Source organism: Camelus bactrianus, chromosome 2 (genome assembly GCF_048773025.1).
Source record: "Camelus bactrianus isolate YW-2024 breed Bactrian camel chromosome 2, ASM4877302v1, whole genome shotgun sequence".
NCBI lineage: Eukaryota > Metazoa > Chordata > Mammalia > Artiodactyla > Camelidae > Camelus > Camelus bactrianus.
The window spans coordinates 32,548,496-32,564,218 of record NC_133540.1 but is presented as its reverse complement, the minus strand read 5'-3'; the positions used below and the strand labels follow the sequence as shown (position 1 = coordinate 32,564,218).

General features: G+C 44.6%; 1 protein-coding gene across 2 annotated transcripts in view; it reads right to left on the bottom strand.

Annotated features, from left to right (window-relative positions):
• Positions 1-217: 217 nt before the first annotated feature.
• The window catches only part of SLC10A7 (solute carrier family 10 member 7), a 222,701-nt gene continuing 207,195 nt past the window's right edge, over positions 218-15,723 (bottom strand). For both annotated transcript variants that reach the window (XM_045516380.2, XM_010954577.3), the window contains 2 exons: positions 4,544-4,689; positions 218-2,372 (listed from right to left, as the gene is read on the bottom strand). In XM_045516380.2, the coding sequence (XP_045372336.1) occupies positions 2,343-2,372; positions 4,544-4,689 (176 nt within the window). In that variant the 3' untranslated portion in view covers positions 218-2,342. The remainder of the gene's footprint in view (positions 2,373-4,543; positions 4,690-15,723) is intronic.

Sequence of the window (15,723 nt, the reverse complement as noted above, 5' to 3'; positions counted from 1 at the left end):
AAAGAGCATATGAAAAGATGAACATGAACACCCATTCAAAAAAATCAAATTTCATAACAACCATTTAAAAATAAAAAATCCAGGTGGAAAAATGAACAAACATAAATATAATCTATTTCTTTCATAAATACATTTAGACAAAACAAATGCATAAAATAGTGCATAAAGATAAGGACATATCTTGAGATATGAATAATTAAATCCCAGTAAGCATGAATTAAAAATAAATTTTGATTTTATTTTTTTTTTTGCTCTTTATGGAAAAATACACACAGTATTTGTGTAAAAAGAGAAACAGGCATAAACATATCAATAGAGCCACCAAAATTCACTATGTAAAGAAGATTATTTGAAAACAAAACACATTGTTTTAAAGCAAGAGACAGAACATTGTAGCATTTTCGGTTGAATTTTATCCCATAATCACACCTACTGGAGGTGTCAGATAATAGAGGTAGATAAGTTGGGGGGGAAAAACAATCAGTATTCTAATGCTAGGGAGGAGATTTTTATGATAGCTCAGACAGACAATTCCATTTATTCTGAAATTCAAAGAAGCCTGTAGGAACAAAAATGAACACCGTTCTGTGCTCCATATGTTAAGTATCAGAAGAATCAAGCAAACCTACTGTAGTTGTAGACGCAAGTGAAATCCTGACAATAGGAATTCATGACAAACAAGCCTGCTGAGCAGAGATTTTTGCAGGGTCTGGCACTCGCCTTCAAACTTACACCGAGGCTAACTCTTGTGGGATTTAGGAGGCTCGATGACATGGAAATAAGTCAGAAGCAACACAAGATGAGAGCTGGGAGTAATCATGTGCATTTATGCTACTGATAAACTTCGTAAGTTTCTAAGATGTGGTTTTTTTTTTTGTCGAGAAAACAACAAAATAGCTGCTGAAGATGTAGGGGTGGCCTCCGTGTGACCTGGGATGCCAATATCATCTGTCAAATCAAGAAAAGACACGTAGACGGGCTGTGACAGAATGGTGTGCAGGAAACAGTGTTCCCTTATTTCTATATATTGCTTTTTTGTTCCCTCTCTATTTGGGTCGTGAAAGCTCTTCCAGCTACAGTAGAAGCAGACATTGAATACTCTGCGGAAAGCTGATGCCCAACTGGGAACTAATTTGGCTTGATATTTTGGTTCATGAATGGTTTTGCATTTTCTGTGTCTATTTTTCGTTCCATCTAGCTAGACAGAATGTGTCTGTAACATTTGTTTGCATCTATGACCTTTATATTTTCATTTCTTCATGAGAGCGATGTGATTTAATTTTTTAAGAAAGTGTTGCAAACATTTGTCAAATCCACCAAGGAAATGCTCCTTAATAACTTGTCCCAAATGCCTTAAGTGTGCTTAATTCAAGGTACGTAACAGGCTGCTTCTGGCTTAGAGGGGAGATCACACTCAGCGCCTCCGTGTAACAGGAGAAACACTCTGGTCTCAGTTGCGGGCTGTGAACATAATCCATCACTAATGTTGCTGCTCTCAAACTGACTGTGACATTTTTGTGTCTCACATTTGGCTGTTACGAATTTGCAAGCGTGTTTGAAAACAGGTAAGAAAGAAATTATGGAAGAATAAGGAAAAACATTTGAAATATAATCTTGAAAATCCTGAAACCCAGATCCTGCAATTTATCTTAAAACTTTACTCATAACGTTAACTCATACCTCAAACATCAGACCCTTTCTGTGAAGCAGTTTATAACAAATTTCAGACATATAGCAATCTCTTATAATGGAATTGAGGAATTTCTGTGTGGAAGCTATTTGAAGGAATGTCTTAAAAAGTGATGTCAAGAAATGCAGATAGCTTACGCTTTTCAGCATCTATCCAATCTATGACCCCTGCTGGGTTGATAAGGAAGAGGCATGTCACAGTTGCAGGAAAAAAGAATAGCATGGTGAATCAAAGTATCCATGAATAAGACTCTGGAAATTTTCACTGTCACCAGAAGGGCGTTTTCCTAATGCTGTGACCTCATTTCGAACAATACAGTAACTAGGGGAGAGCGGCACTGCACGGAAGGTGGTACAAGGAAAGCATGTTCGCTTTTTGTCACTTATGATGACTATTTCCTGCCTTAGGAAAAAAAGAAAAAAAGAAACAACTCCAAAATACTGTACCACCCCTGGCAGGAACCCACAAAGTAGGTCTTGTGAATAACGCTCTCGTCAAGTACATTTTAAGGCACTTAAACAGTTATATCATATTTTTGTGTAAAAAAATAAAATATGCATTGAAGCAACATTCACAAATACAAGTCTTCGGAACAGTGTGTCTGTACAATCCTGTACATATATACATCGCCGCGTAAAGAGTGCCTCCTGCGTTATACTGTTGGCCTCGTCAACTTCACTCCCTACAAGAAAGGAAAACATGACGTTCAGAGTTGGACGGTATCCATGAGCAAAGTGGAAGCATCAATTAACACCAGATAATTTATGCTACGGGAAGGAAAGGAGAGGCCCACCCAGACAGCATTATATAACCAACGCTCCAAACCCCTGGATCCAAATAGATCCGCCCCCAACCCTGGCCGACCTCACTGGCCTGTAGACCTCACATCTCCCCCCGCCCAGCATGGCTACCAGACCGTCCGCAGTGCACTAGGCGGTGGCCGTGGACCTCAATCAGCACTGTCTGTAAAGCAGAGGAGACCATCATGGATGCCCTTATCATGGACACTTTGTATTTATTTTTGTGGCCAAATGGGATGGCCAAATATTCCAAGCCTCCTGGATTATTCTACATTAGCCAGTGGTCCCCTGATCTGGAGTGGTTTCTGTGCAAGGCGAAAATGAATGGTGTTGTCCAATTTAGTTTCCTTTTTGGAAACGCTTCTATTCCTTTGTAGGAGAAATTTCAGAGCCTTTAAACATTTAGGAGAAAATTTCCTTCTGATTAATCGGCTGTTCACGATGACTGCGTATCATCGATGGGGAATTAGGATTTTCAAATAATTTTCTTCATTCCTTGTCAAAATTTCTACATGTAAGTTCTGGCATCTCATGCACGTACACATGGATAAACACAAGCATAAATACAAATGGGAGTATGCAAAGGGGATCAGTAGTCAAAGAAAGAAGTTACTAAACTGCTCCTCTACCAACTCTGAGTGGGAAGACCTTGGCCTGGAGTGGTACCCAGCACAGACTGGTGATCACCAATGCTTTGTTCAATAACAAAATGAGTGAAGGTGCTGGATGGCTACCTTCTCAGGTAGGATTCTGGGGACCCAGGGCTCTCCTTCTACAAGCAATGTTGTATTTCTGTTTGGAGCATCATTGTGCTGTAAAGGAAAGATTTTGGGGGGCAAACAGACCAGGGTTCAAGTCCTAACTCCAGCACTGGCTCAGTCACTCACAGCCCTGGGCACGCTGTCTGCTCTCTGGGCCTCTCCTACATGTTCAGTGGGGATGGCAGAGTTTGCTAGAGACAGTGCTGTAGAAAATAATGAACGTCAGTGACGATGACAGTGATTCTGTAAGCTAGCTTTTGTCAAACGCCTGCCACATAATCCTCCACAACTCCGAAGAGTAGATGTGATCATCTGTCTTTGTGTGGCAGGGACTCAGGTGCAGAGAAATGAAGTCACATGCCCCTGGTCACGTGATGAGAAGGTGGCAGACTTGGCTCAAGGGTCCACCCTCTGAACCTGGTAACGGCTGGGATGGGCTTAGCGTACACGGAGCTCCAAAGGTGGTGGTGGGGCTATTCCGTTTTCAGGACACTGAGGACGCAACGCGGGCGCTTTGTCACTCGCTGTCTCCGCTTCTTACCCCATCCTGACGACAGTCGCCACCTTGTGAACAGGCTGAAAGAAGCCTCGTAAGACCCCAGCCGCTGGGAAGGAGCCCAGCTCTATGGGCCCCTCCGTGGTCTGTGCTGCATGTAGAATCACTCAGTTTGTTTTCTTTTGGCTGATAGTTTAGGAAATCAAATCCGCAGATATCAAGTAAGTCACACGACTTCTGAGCCAGGGGTGGTGAAATTGACATCACTGTGTGGCCTCTCCTGCTACTGAAATTTTATTTTTTAATTCCCAAACACACAGCTTGGCAGTACAAAGAAGCTGTGATATGTCTGGAAAATTAAAAATAAAATCGGCCTTCTAGATAAATCCAGGTGCTCTCATATTTAGAAAGGCATGTGAAATCAGGACACATACGGATGACTGGGTGGGGAAAGACGGTGTGCACCCGAGTGAAGGGGCGCATGTATTTTGAGTATATTTACTGAACCTTTCCTCCACTGCAACATGCCCTTCACTATGTGCAAATTAAAAAGGGCTTTTAAAAACTGCATTTCAAGTATAATTGTCCTTTTGTATCAATATAGAACAATTAACTCTCAGCCTTCCTGTTCAAATGGAAATGGGTCAATGCACCATTATTATTGTGTTTAGTTAAGAAACTATGTACTTGAGAACAAGGTTAGTTTAGCAAAAGTTAAAGTGTCTGAACAGCTAAGGTTCAGAAACAGTGTTTCAGTCCAACTGGGATCCAAATAAGATCCTTCTAAGAGTCTCACCTTCTGCCTTGACACCATCCAAGACTTTATTGTTGGCACCAACACACTTCCCAGAAGGATCTGCACTGGGTGGTAGATGAGCAAGGGGACGGCTATTAAAGAGAGGTGCTCATGGCCGGCAAACACGATCTTCAGCATTGGAATCCCTGAGGAACAAAGGAGACAGAAAAGCTAGAGGCAAATTCAGTCTGTCATCAAATTAAAGAAGTACACCATTAAAACTGGGCTTTGGAATGCACCATCTTTCTCCCATGCGGATTCACAGAACTAAAACAAGTCACCAAATCTTTCCATCTTCCTTTCACTACATAAAGCTCTGAGCTCTACCTAGAACAGATTAACACTGGTCAGTGTTTGAGGGCACCAAAAACTTTCACTGCCAGTTAGCAGCCTTCTAGCACTAGAAGATAGTGAGGAATAGAGTTGCTCTCAGAAAGCTGAGGAATATTAGTAAGGTAGCAGTTAAAGCTGGATCTTTTCTTGCTTAGTGGTGAAACACTCTGTTAGTCTTTAAGGAGGCACCATTTCAAAGCCCCCAAAGTTCACTTTGGGGCTGAAAGGATATGGTCAGATAATGTATGATATATATGGCTATAAGTAGGAGGGTACTTTAGCCAAATGGCATTAATAAAGCCTTGCATATTCTCTCTCTCTCTCTCTCTCTCTCTTTTTTTTTTTTCTTTTGTGGAGGGGAGGCAATTAGGTCTATTTATTTATTTATTTTTTAGAGGCAGTGCTGGGGATTGAACCCAGGACCTCGTGCACGCTAAGCATGTGCTCTACCACTTGAGCCATACCCTCCCGCACTGCACATTCTCTTTTGGCCAAGAATCCCACAGCACTTTATGCAATATTGTGTATAGTAGGTGAATTCTAAAACCTGTGCTGAATGATTAAACCCCACAGTGAAGGCCTTAATGGAACTCAGATAAATGAATACTGCTTCTGAGTCTACCATTCTATTATACCCAGGGCTAGGTACGTCTGTTTTGTAAGCAGCTGCCTATCGTGCATACCTATTGAGCTTCTGTAACAGAATTCAGACACTGGCTAGTATCACCAGTTGCTTTAAGATGGCCCAGTTGTCAGAACAGCTGTGTGTGTGTGCTGGCTTTTTCAACTGCATGGCTTTAAAAGCGTAGCTTCCTCTTTGTTTCTTTGAGAAAAGCCACTGAAAAGGACCCAGGGTCCTAAATACACGCAGTGATGGCACATAAATAACTTTTTATTATAACCCGGTGAGGAATACTCTGCTTTTTCAATTATTTTTACCTTCTAATAAATTTCAAACCTTTATGCAAACATGTATTTCACGGCTGCTTTCTTTTTCACAGCCTCACATCTCATCGCCATAAACTGCAAATGCTTAACTCTTCCCAATGTCTCTCTCGAAGCTTCAAACGTACGTGTTTAGAGTTTTACAGTTTATGTCTAAGAAACAGAGGAGCTTTCTTTCTGAAAATAAAATGCTTAATCCATTTGTAGCTGAAAAGCAGTATCTAATATTATAGTGCCGGAAAGTTATTCCGATGAGAAATTAACAGGACCTGAACATACACTCCCCTCCTGCTTCCAGGAAAGGTTATTTGGCCCAAAGGGATGATGTAAAGAAGTTGCGGGTGGGGTGGAGTCATAGTAGGGCAAAGGGGAGCAAATGATAGAAATATGGAGGGATTTGTCTCTCAAAATTATCTGAGCAGGGGTTTCTGCTCAGATAATTCAAGGGCCATGGCTGCTAGGCTAAATCATCTGAGTTACGCTTTTTCGGCTCAACTCAAGCAGGCTGCGTCATCCTTCAGCAAATGCCAGCAAGCTCACAGATCTGGTCATAGGGCAGATGTTCCAATAAGCAAGATACACAAGGTATCTAAATGCAAGGGACATCAGCAATTCGCTATAGTGTGATGAATTCGGTCCACAAAGATAGCAGTTAACAAGGATGATAATGGTTAGTGTGCAGTGAGCGCTTACTAGCTGTCAGGTGCCGTCAAGCGCTCTCCCTTACAAACTGACAGCACCGCTGGGGGGCTGAGGCAAACTACCGTTTGCTCCCTTTCACTCAGGAGGAGACCGAAACACCTAGGAGTCCGAAAACTGTCGCAGGTGATGGAGCCTTGACTAAGCCAGGCAACCCGGGTTTCCAGTTCTCTGTGTCCGGTAAAGTCAAGGCCCCCAAGGTCTTCAGTTCAAGATTCCACGGGGACAGTGGCTTCATTAAGCAGAATAGGGCCTGGTCTACAAAGTGCTTTCTAGTTCAGAAGTCCCTTTGGGACACACTCCCCTCAGGCCCCTCCCAGAAGCACTCCCAGGGGCGGCGGACCTCACACCGGGCTGCTCTTGTGATTTCAGCGAGGAGCTCAGTAATCACCGCTAGGCCTACCCCAGTAGAGGGAAGGGAACCCCCGATTGACAGACGGAGCCAAGACGTAGCTAAGTCATTGCCCTCAAGAAGCTTCCAGTATACAAGTGAGCTTCGACCTTCTTTGAACCCTGGTATCAATGGGTATGCAGTTCTCTTCTGGCCCTGTGCTAGTTCGTCAGCTCCTAGCTCTCACCTTCAGACACACCGTCCCGCACACGGCTCACTGAAGGCGCTGGGGCGTTGCAAACATCAATGCTCCCGATCAGCAGGCTCCCTAGACGGTTCCGCCAACAGGGGGTGCTAGAGGAAGGCTGCAGAAGGAGGTGCTTGGGGTTTCCCGCAGCAACAGCGCCTTCTAGGGGGCTCCAGTGGATACAGCCCGTTGTGCCCCTCGGAGATCCCACTGGGCCCTCTCCAAACTTCTAGATTCTGAGAAGCCCAGTTTCTTCCCCTTGTTTCCCCAGCTCCAGCCACTTCCTGCAGTTCTTACTGCTTGGTTTCCACAAGGTCCCCTTCCCTCTTTCCAGTTTTCCAACACTGTTTAACCGTCCCGGTACTTAAGGGGTGGTTTGTTCGCCTGACTCGCCCTGACAACAGAGGCCCTCTTCTCATCTGACCTTGTCTCCGTCATCCAGCCATCCACCTCGTCTCCGTCGTCCAGCCATCCACCTCGTTTGGAAGAGAGGGCTCCACCATGACCCGCCGCTGCTGTAGACACTTGTCCAGTTAAACATGGATTTCTCTTCACCACTTCATGTGCCTGCAGTGTCTCCCTGCTCATTGTTAATCAGATTTCCTATCACCTCCACTCCCAAGGACTCATGTTAAAAGTATGATTGGAAACAGCATCAGAGAGAAAAACTTAGCTTCCAGAGATGAGGGCCCAAGTCCCTCCGCCGTGTCCTTGCTTGTCACTCACACGTGGGGGACTCACGACAAGCAGGTCCCTCAGTGGGGGAAGGGACCCCAGAGCTTCAAGTCAAGCTATTCGTTTTGGGAACCTTAATGTCCCCTCAGTCTGAAACTCTGCCTTACACTTCAGTCACTCGGTTATCTACTGTCCTTTTCCACTATTAGCTTCTCCGCCATCTCCGGTTTATCTCAGCCTTTCTTTCCCCCTGCTTTCCTTCAGTTTCTTCCCCACCTGCCCTCCCGGCCCCAAATCAGCAGCTTCCACTCAGTACATTTTCATTTCCTCGAGGGTCAGAGTAGAAAGAGAGGTTGGGAGAAGCGGAGGGGGAGTTCACATCTCCAAGCCCCAGGGCGACCGTTTGGGAGCAGTGAGTTTACTATCTCTGTTCTAGGGCATCTTTGCTGTGTTTCCAGCACTATACGGACAAACACCGGAAATACAACAGAGAGAGTCTGGAAGCCTGCGAGAGCCTCCACCCTCACCACACTGCGATTTCTGTCACCTGGCCATGAATTTGGCAAAATTTGATCTTCAAGTCAAGTCAGAGAAAATCGGCTACACCGCTTTTCCCAGAAGCCCGTGCAATACACCACCCTTCCATCCTCTTCACGCATTCTTTTAATAATTCACTGGGTCACCTGCTCATTCATTCAGTTAGCACTCACTGAACAGTGACAGGGCGAGGCTTGACGAGAGCGGGAAGTGACACAGCCCTCGCTAAAGTGACTCCCTGGCTCGTCTGTGACCACTCCCACCTCCCCTTAACCTTCCTTCAGGGCACTGTCAGCAGTCTCTTGTGCTCCCCACGCCATCCCCAAACCAGTCTCTCTGCCTTTAGTCTTATCCTGAGCAAGCGATTTTCCACTCCGCGACCAGAGTGAGTACAAAATCCCTCTCTGTCTCACTGGTCTTCCCCTCGGCTACCTCCGAGCTCCACCATGAAGAGCGCTGTGCCCCCTCCTCCCCATCCCCGCTCCCACCCCGGCTCTGGAGGGCTCGCCTCTCCTCTCCGGGCCTCTCGGGCTCCCACACTAGCCCCTTTGCCCTGAATGCTCGGCACGCACTTCTTGACCTGACCATTCTTCTAGCCCTCAGTTCCCAGCTCGCCTCCTCTGGGAAGGCATCCTTGATGTCCCATGACTCCGTCTACTGTAGGCTTACCCGCCTGGGGCGCGTTCCAGCCTAGCATTTGCTGCGTTTATCATCACTGCCTGCCGCGTGTGTGTGTGTGTGTGTGTGTGTGTGTGTGTGTGTGTGTGTGTGTGTGTGTGTGTGTGTGTGTGTTTGTTTTCCTTACTAAGCTGTAAGCTTCTTAGGGTCAGCGACTGTTTCCTCTTCACCTCTGAACATCTCATAGCGCTTACAAAGGGAAAGCACAGAATGAGTGGATTTGTGATTTTCCAGCTCCCATCATAAAGTTACTGTGCAGGCAGACACCCCCTCTCCCCTACATTCATTAACTAGAGACCAAAAAAAAAAAAGCCATAATTTAAAAAACCAAACAAACTTACTCGAAAGAGTTTTCTTTTTCAAGTAAAATTTAAATATAGGCCTCTTTTCATCTTGCTATCACGGCGGTAATATAAATGAAGCAAATTAATTTTAATGCTCCCAGGTACTGATTCTGTGTCACCACGGTTGACAGGATCCGACGAGACTTTATGAGCTGGCGTTTGACTTTATGGAAGTGAACACTACGCACGCATTTACAATTTTACAGGGACTTTAAGCTGTCATGCTGAAAAATGTTTATAAAACATTAATCAAAAAATGCCTCTTTAATACAATGCATTGTCTGAAAGATGTTAGAAGGCGCATATTGTAAATGGATTCTTTTTCTGACTAAAGTAATTTCCACCAAAAGCCTTCCCCCTCTGCTCTGCAAGGACACCGTGTGGAGAGATGAAGAGTGCGTTCCCTGAGCGCTGCTACCTGATCCGAGCACTGGGGAAATCACTCATGTGCAGCGTGCCACGGTCCCATGTCACACATGACACATTCGTCTAAAATTATCCAACAGAGTTTGACACGGCGGCATATTCCATAAGCAGGGCTTTCAACTGACATCTGCCAAGTAGGAACTTCAAGTGAGAGCTTTCTTCTTCTAACAAGCAAGTAAGGGGTTTCTTTTATCCTATACCCAGGATGGAGAGGATAAAACAATACGTCCAAGAGCAAGGTTTCCCCCGCCCCCGTTTTAAATATGTTTATTTTATAGTCCCTGAATTAGAAAATTCCCTTTGTATCGGTGCTCAAGTTTCAACAGTTACCAGTTTCTATTGGATGGACAGTTTTAAATTTTTCCCTGAGAAACAGACATTTGTCTTCCTAGATTAAATATGGAGCTTTATATATCTCCCACTGAAGGCTGCTCTTTTGTTCACCATATAAAACCATCAACTTTATAGCATTGTTCAGAGTTTACTTACTTGTAGATACACAATGTTCTCACCATCTATTCATTTTTTTCATTCATTCATTCAAAAAATACTTTGAGGGCCTTTGCTGCACGTGACTTGCTGTGCCCGGTGCCTGAGGATGTAAGGAGATTAACACAGACAAGGTCCCTTGCCTCCCCGGGGCCTGTTTCCTGTAGCTCTTGCCCCGATCACCTCATCTGTCCCCTGTCCAAGGGGTGAGTGTGGCACAGCCAGTGTCACCCCTTCCGTCACCGGCCTGCCCAGTTTCTACAACTCTAAGTTTGCAGCTCATCTGTGACTAAGCCCATTTGTCTTTCTACTTGTAGATCAAGTCACCACATTCTGGAGACGCTCTTCTCCATCTAGCATTCTCCTCCTCCCTCCGTCTTCACTGCTGCCTTCCTAATTCAGTCCCTCCTAAGATCAAGCCGAATTAGTCTCACCGCCTCCTGACATAACCCCATCTTCAGACTCTCCCCTTCATCAATCCTGCAAACCACAGTTAGATTAATCTTCCTACAACCCACATTAATTAAAGCCAATACCCGGCTCAAGAATTACAATGACTTTCCAGCGCCCATTCATCAAATCCTCTCCCTCTTCAACGTCAGTCAAGAACAGTCGCCACTTCCGCCATTTTGTAAGTACCTTGCCTGCATTATCTCATTTAATCCTTACAAGAGTCCTAGGAAGTAGGTGGCAATTTTCCCATTTGAACAGGAGGAAGCTGAGGTTTTGAGCACTTAAGTGACTTGCCTGACATCATGCGTCTGTTAGGTGGCAGAGGCAGAATTAGACCACAGTCTATTTACTTCTGAACACTAACCTATGTTAACTCCATTAAACCACATTCTCAGATGCCAATTGCTGTCATGATTCAGGCTTAGCACTTTCCTGTCTCTGTAAAAGCTGAGCCCTTCCTGGATCTTGTCCCTTCTCTCTAGATGACTTAATCCTATGGGTTCGTTTGGGCTCAGCTTCCATTCTCCTCCACGGTGAAGGCGGCCTCCCTACTGGTTTCTTCCTCTTTTGAAGATACACCTCTCTTCCTAGGTGTAGCCCATAATTTAGCATTTCCTTATGTTGTCTTTATTTTCTTTTGTGTAGGTTTTGTTTTCCCCTGAATTTAGGCAAAATCTTATACTTTTCATCTCCTGCAGTGTTTAAGCACAGGACTGGTCCTTAATACGTAAATGACTGATTATTTACGAACAGGCGCTAAAGCAATGTTTCCCAGTGAAACAGACAGGACAGGAACAAATACTAGTTGCTGCTTTACTGGACTGTGAAGGAATCGTTCACACCCCCTCTGGGAGAGGGCTGTATTTCATAGGAGAAAAATATATTCGATATGGCAGGAAGGAAAGAAACCGGGCTGACCAAGGAATCCAGAATTTGAAGTGAGGATTAATTGTGGAGTAGGACAGGAAATATATCAAAAAACACCCTTTGTGTCTTTGGAAGTTGAATATTACTCTTACTTTCCCACTTTGCTAAGAGATAGTGTACTCCAGTCACCTGGATGATTTCCTGTCTTTCAAAGATTCATTCGCTTGAATTCACATGGCTTGTTTTCCATTTAAATGCCTTCTCAGACTTTCCAGCGAGTTCTGGAGAGAGCTGCTGGCAAATCTGGACTCCAGTTGCTTCTCTCTTTAGTCGTCATGGAGATTTCCCACTTTTGTTTAGTTTGTTCTTAGTTAGAAACATCCATAATTTTACTATCTAAATGTCCTACACATTGTTTTTTGAGTTCTCTCTCTTTCTTTGTAATGAATCTCTCAGTTTAAAAGCCCATATTTGCCTTTAAGAGTCATTGGGATAGATGGCCTCCACCATAATGTAATCCCGGAAGGCAGTCACCGTGAGGGGGATGCAGCCACTCTTTTCCGGCATCACTAAATGCCAATCTGTGTCCCCTTCCCCACCACACACACACACACACACACACGCACACAATCTTTCTCTTCAGAGACAAATAGTCACAGAAAGTCAAACTCACTGGCACTGATTAATCTCAATTACTAAACAAAGGGGCAATTATATGCCATTTCTAGAATACGAAATGTTGCCATTATAAAGTACAACAACAGTTTTGGAATTTGATTAGAAAAGGCTTTCAGCTAGGATGATCCTGAAGCAAGCTAATTTTCAGTACGATAGCTGTCATTTCATGCCGCAGTTTATAATTTATTATTTCCAGTAGCCTGTGCAAGGCAGTACAATGTGGCCCTTAACAAGCCAAATACAGGATGCAGAGAACCCTGGGTTGGAATCTCATGTGAACCACATACCACCTGTTATCTTGGTTGGGCAAGTTATTTAACCTCAGTTTTCACATCTGTAAAATGAACCTACTTTGTAGGTTTTTTTTTTTCCTTAATAAACAGTAAGTGAAACAATACTCAATGTCTGACAAGTAGTAAGTCTTCAGACAACTTTCCAGGTGCAGTGAATAAACGGGCACCCACCCACCCCTTGCCTTCATGGAATTCATGCTCTTACTGACTGGGGAGGGAAGGCGGCCGGCCCTGTGCCAGAGCCGGGCAAAGCGCGGACTCCGCCCAGCAACGGTCACAGCCCAGGCCAGGGAGGAAGGCAGCGCAGCACTGCTGTCTAGGAAAATAGATGTTGGGCAAAATGGATTCAGTGAATATTTGGGTTATTCTTATTTGTGTCTCTTTTTTAGAGTGCGTAAAAAGGCAGGCCGCCCACTTCTGGGTTGATGAGGATGGCTCGGCTTGCTGTCCATCCAAGGGAGACCTGCGAGATATGGCCAGGGCCATCCCAAGGTGTGGCCTGTTGGGTGGTGGCCACATGATGTTTAGCCTGCTCAGCCCCAGAGTTACATTCTGCCTGTAATTCTGGCTATTCTAGAACTTCTCCTGAAACCATCTGGAATGTTCCAAAGACTGGCAAGTCCACTCCCTGCAGATCCCGTTAGGAAGGGTGACAGGAGGTCATGGACCATGTGACCCACTCTCATTCACTTCCATCTAAGTGACTCGTCTTCTGCACAAATTCTCCAATGTATTTCACTATGCAGGTTGGGCTGCCTTTGCCTGGCCAATGATTTACACTGTGTTTGCTTCCCTGTTCTTTCCATGTCATTCTATCCATAACTGAAAACGGCCACACAGCATCAAGACCTCTATGGTTGCTTTATGAGACACAGAAGAAAAGATTTTTGTCCTTTTTCTCAAGAGAGTCATCCAAAGTGAGCTACAACTAAATAATATATGCAAATAAGAGCTCTCCAGTTTTCTCTGTGTCCCAGTGGTAGGTTCCGGAAACCCACGCGGACTAGGGCATTTCCAAATCGCTGAACACAAAGGCAACAGCAGCGGCTCCAGGACGGCTAACAACCCCCTTGGCTAGACCTCTGGCAGAAAAATAAGACAACCTTGTATCAGTTTAACAGATAAGTACAACTGGAATTTTAACTTCCAACCTCTGGGGCTTCAAAAACGTCCTATGGTTATCTCTGTAGATAGCACACAAGAGGGACAGGGACACTTGGAAATCCACACAGGAGATGCCAGCAAACATGCTTCACACATTGGACTCAAACATCCCCTCTGCTGTCCTGATGGGGGCTCTCCCGCCACCCCTCCCCTCTACAGTTAGGGAGACTTTACAACTCAACTGACTTCTTTCCTGGTGTGGTCAGGAGCTATTTAGCTGTGCTAAATTGATGTTTGTGTAGAACTTTCCTAAGAGATTTATCCTTCCTTCACGTTTCAAAACCAGAATTCAAAAATATACTATATTTTAAAAACACAGAATATAATAATATATAAAAATATACCTCCCTTTATCCAAAAGGGAGGGCTAGGCTTGAAAGAGCAGGTAAATGAACAAGGCTGCCAACAGAATGTCTTGAGACCATTATTAAGAGAAAGGAACAATCTTTCTAGGAATCAAATTTTAGGAAAAAAGAGCAGCGTTCATGTTTTAGTCTTTCAGCCATCCCACCTGATGCAGGACTTCAGAAGCCCTATTTGGGGTTCATGGACATTTTTGGCCTTATTTGTACATTGGTATACAGAACACTGATTGTAGAAAATAATTATCCAGGGCTCATGGTGGGTCAGGCACTACTATGAGAGTGTGCAAACAGGGACTCACTCACGCCTCACATCTACGATGTGAGTAAGGCTACTGTTATAATCTCCATTTTTCAGATGAGAAAACTGAGGCAGCAGATGAATAAAGGTCTCGCCAAGATCCATGCACAGCTAGCGACAGGATACAGCTAGGATGTGAATACGGACAGGCGGGCTCCTGTATTCGGTGCCGTCTACCACACTACCCGCCCAAAATGGTAATCTGTGAGAGGACTCAGGAACCCGAGGGATAAGAGATGCTTGATAATATTAACACACCATAATGGAGGGTGACAACGGCAGGAATTTAATATTCACACGAGAAAGTGCTGCGAAGGAGGGAGGCCCACCTTTCAACAAAGCTGCTTACGTGGCCTTGACTCGCTCTGAATGAAAGTTGGCTGATGACCATTTTCTGACCATTTTGAGCCCATTAGGAAAATTAAAGATTGTGTTGTAGCCGTTGGTAACCTGGGCTGTCATCCTACCGATTCGCTGAAAGTTTTATCTCAATACAGAGGCGAGAAAAGACCAAAATGAGCAGCTGGTGTTATTTCTGTTCTGAAACAGGTACGGTCTGATTGGAAAAGATGTTTAATGAATGGCTTGGGCCGGCTCACCAGATGCTGACAATGAAACATTTAACTCTACCAACTGAAGGTTTCTGCCTTGGAAGATTAGGTACAGCCTCACCTGTCTGACAGCATTGTAGGAGTAATTAGCAGCCAGGGAATTCGAGAATGCATTACAGCGTGGAGCCAGGGAGCCTCTATTCGGATGCTGGCTGTGGCTTCCGGGAGGGGGTCGCCATATTTATGGAGCCAGGTGGGAAGGAAGTGGAGGGAGATGACTTTTTTCCTTTGCTGGGCTGTGAGGGGAGAGTCGTTTGTCTTCCAAAGAGAAAATCTGGCTGGTGTTCACAATCACAGGATGCGAAACATCAAAAATAGAATGAGAATTTCATACGATGAAAATCCAAGGTCATCGGAATAGATTTCACATGGTCCCCAGCACAGAACTGGCCCCATCTGACTGGCTCTGGAAAAGCCTCGCCTAGGTTTACAGACTTTTTAAAGATGTGTTTTTATATAAATGAAGGAAAAACACTTGAACTCTTCAAGTCCGAGCCAATGAGAAGGATGATGAGCAGGAGACACATTTTCAAGGATTCTGCCACAGCTTCTGATACCCTGAACTCTGTTTTCTTGGAAGATTCTGCAGTCACAATCTTATCAATGGACAGTGGAAATTCCCAAAAGCGTCCAAACCTTAGTTAAGTAGTAAATGTGAGTAAACATGACTCAAATGCATATTAATTATTTTTAACACACATTTTTGGTTTTGTCACCATGACCACTAATCACCCTCTGTGGTAATTT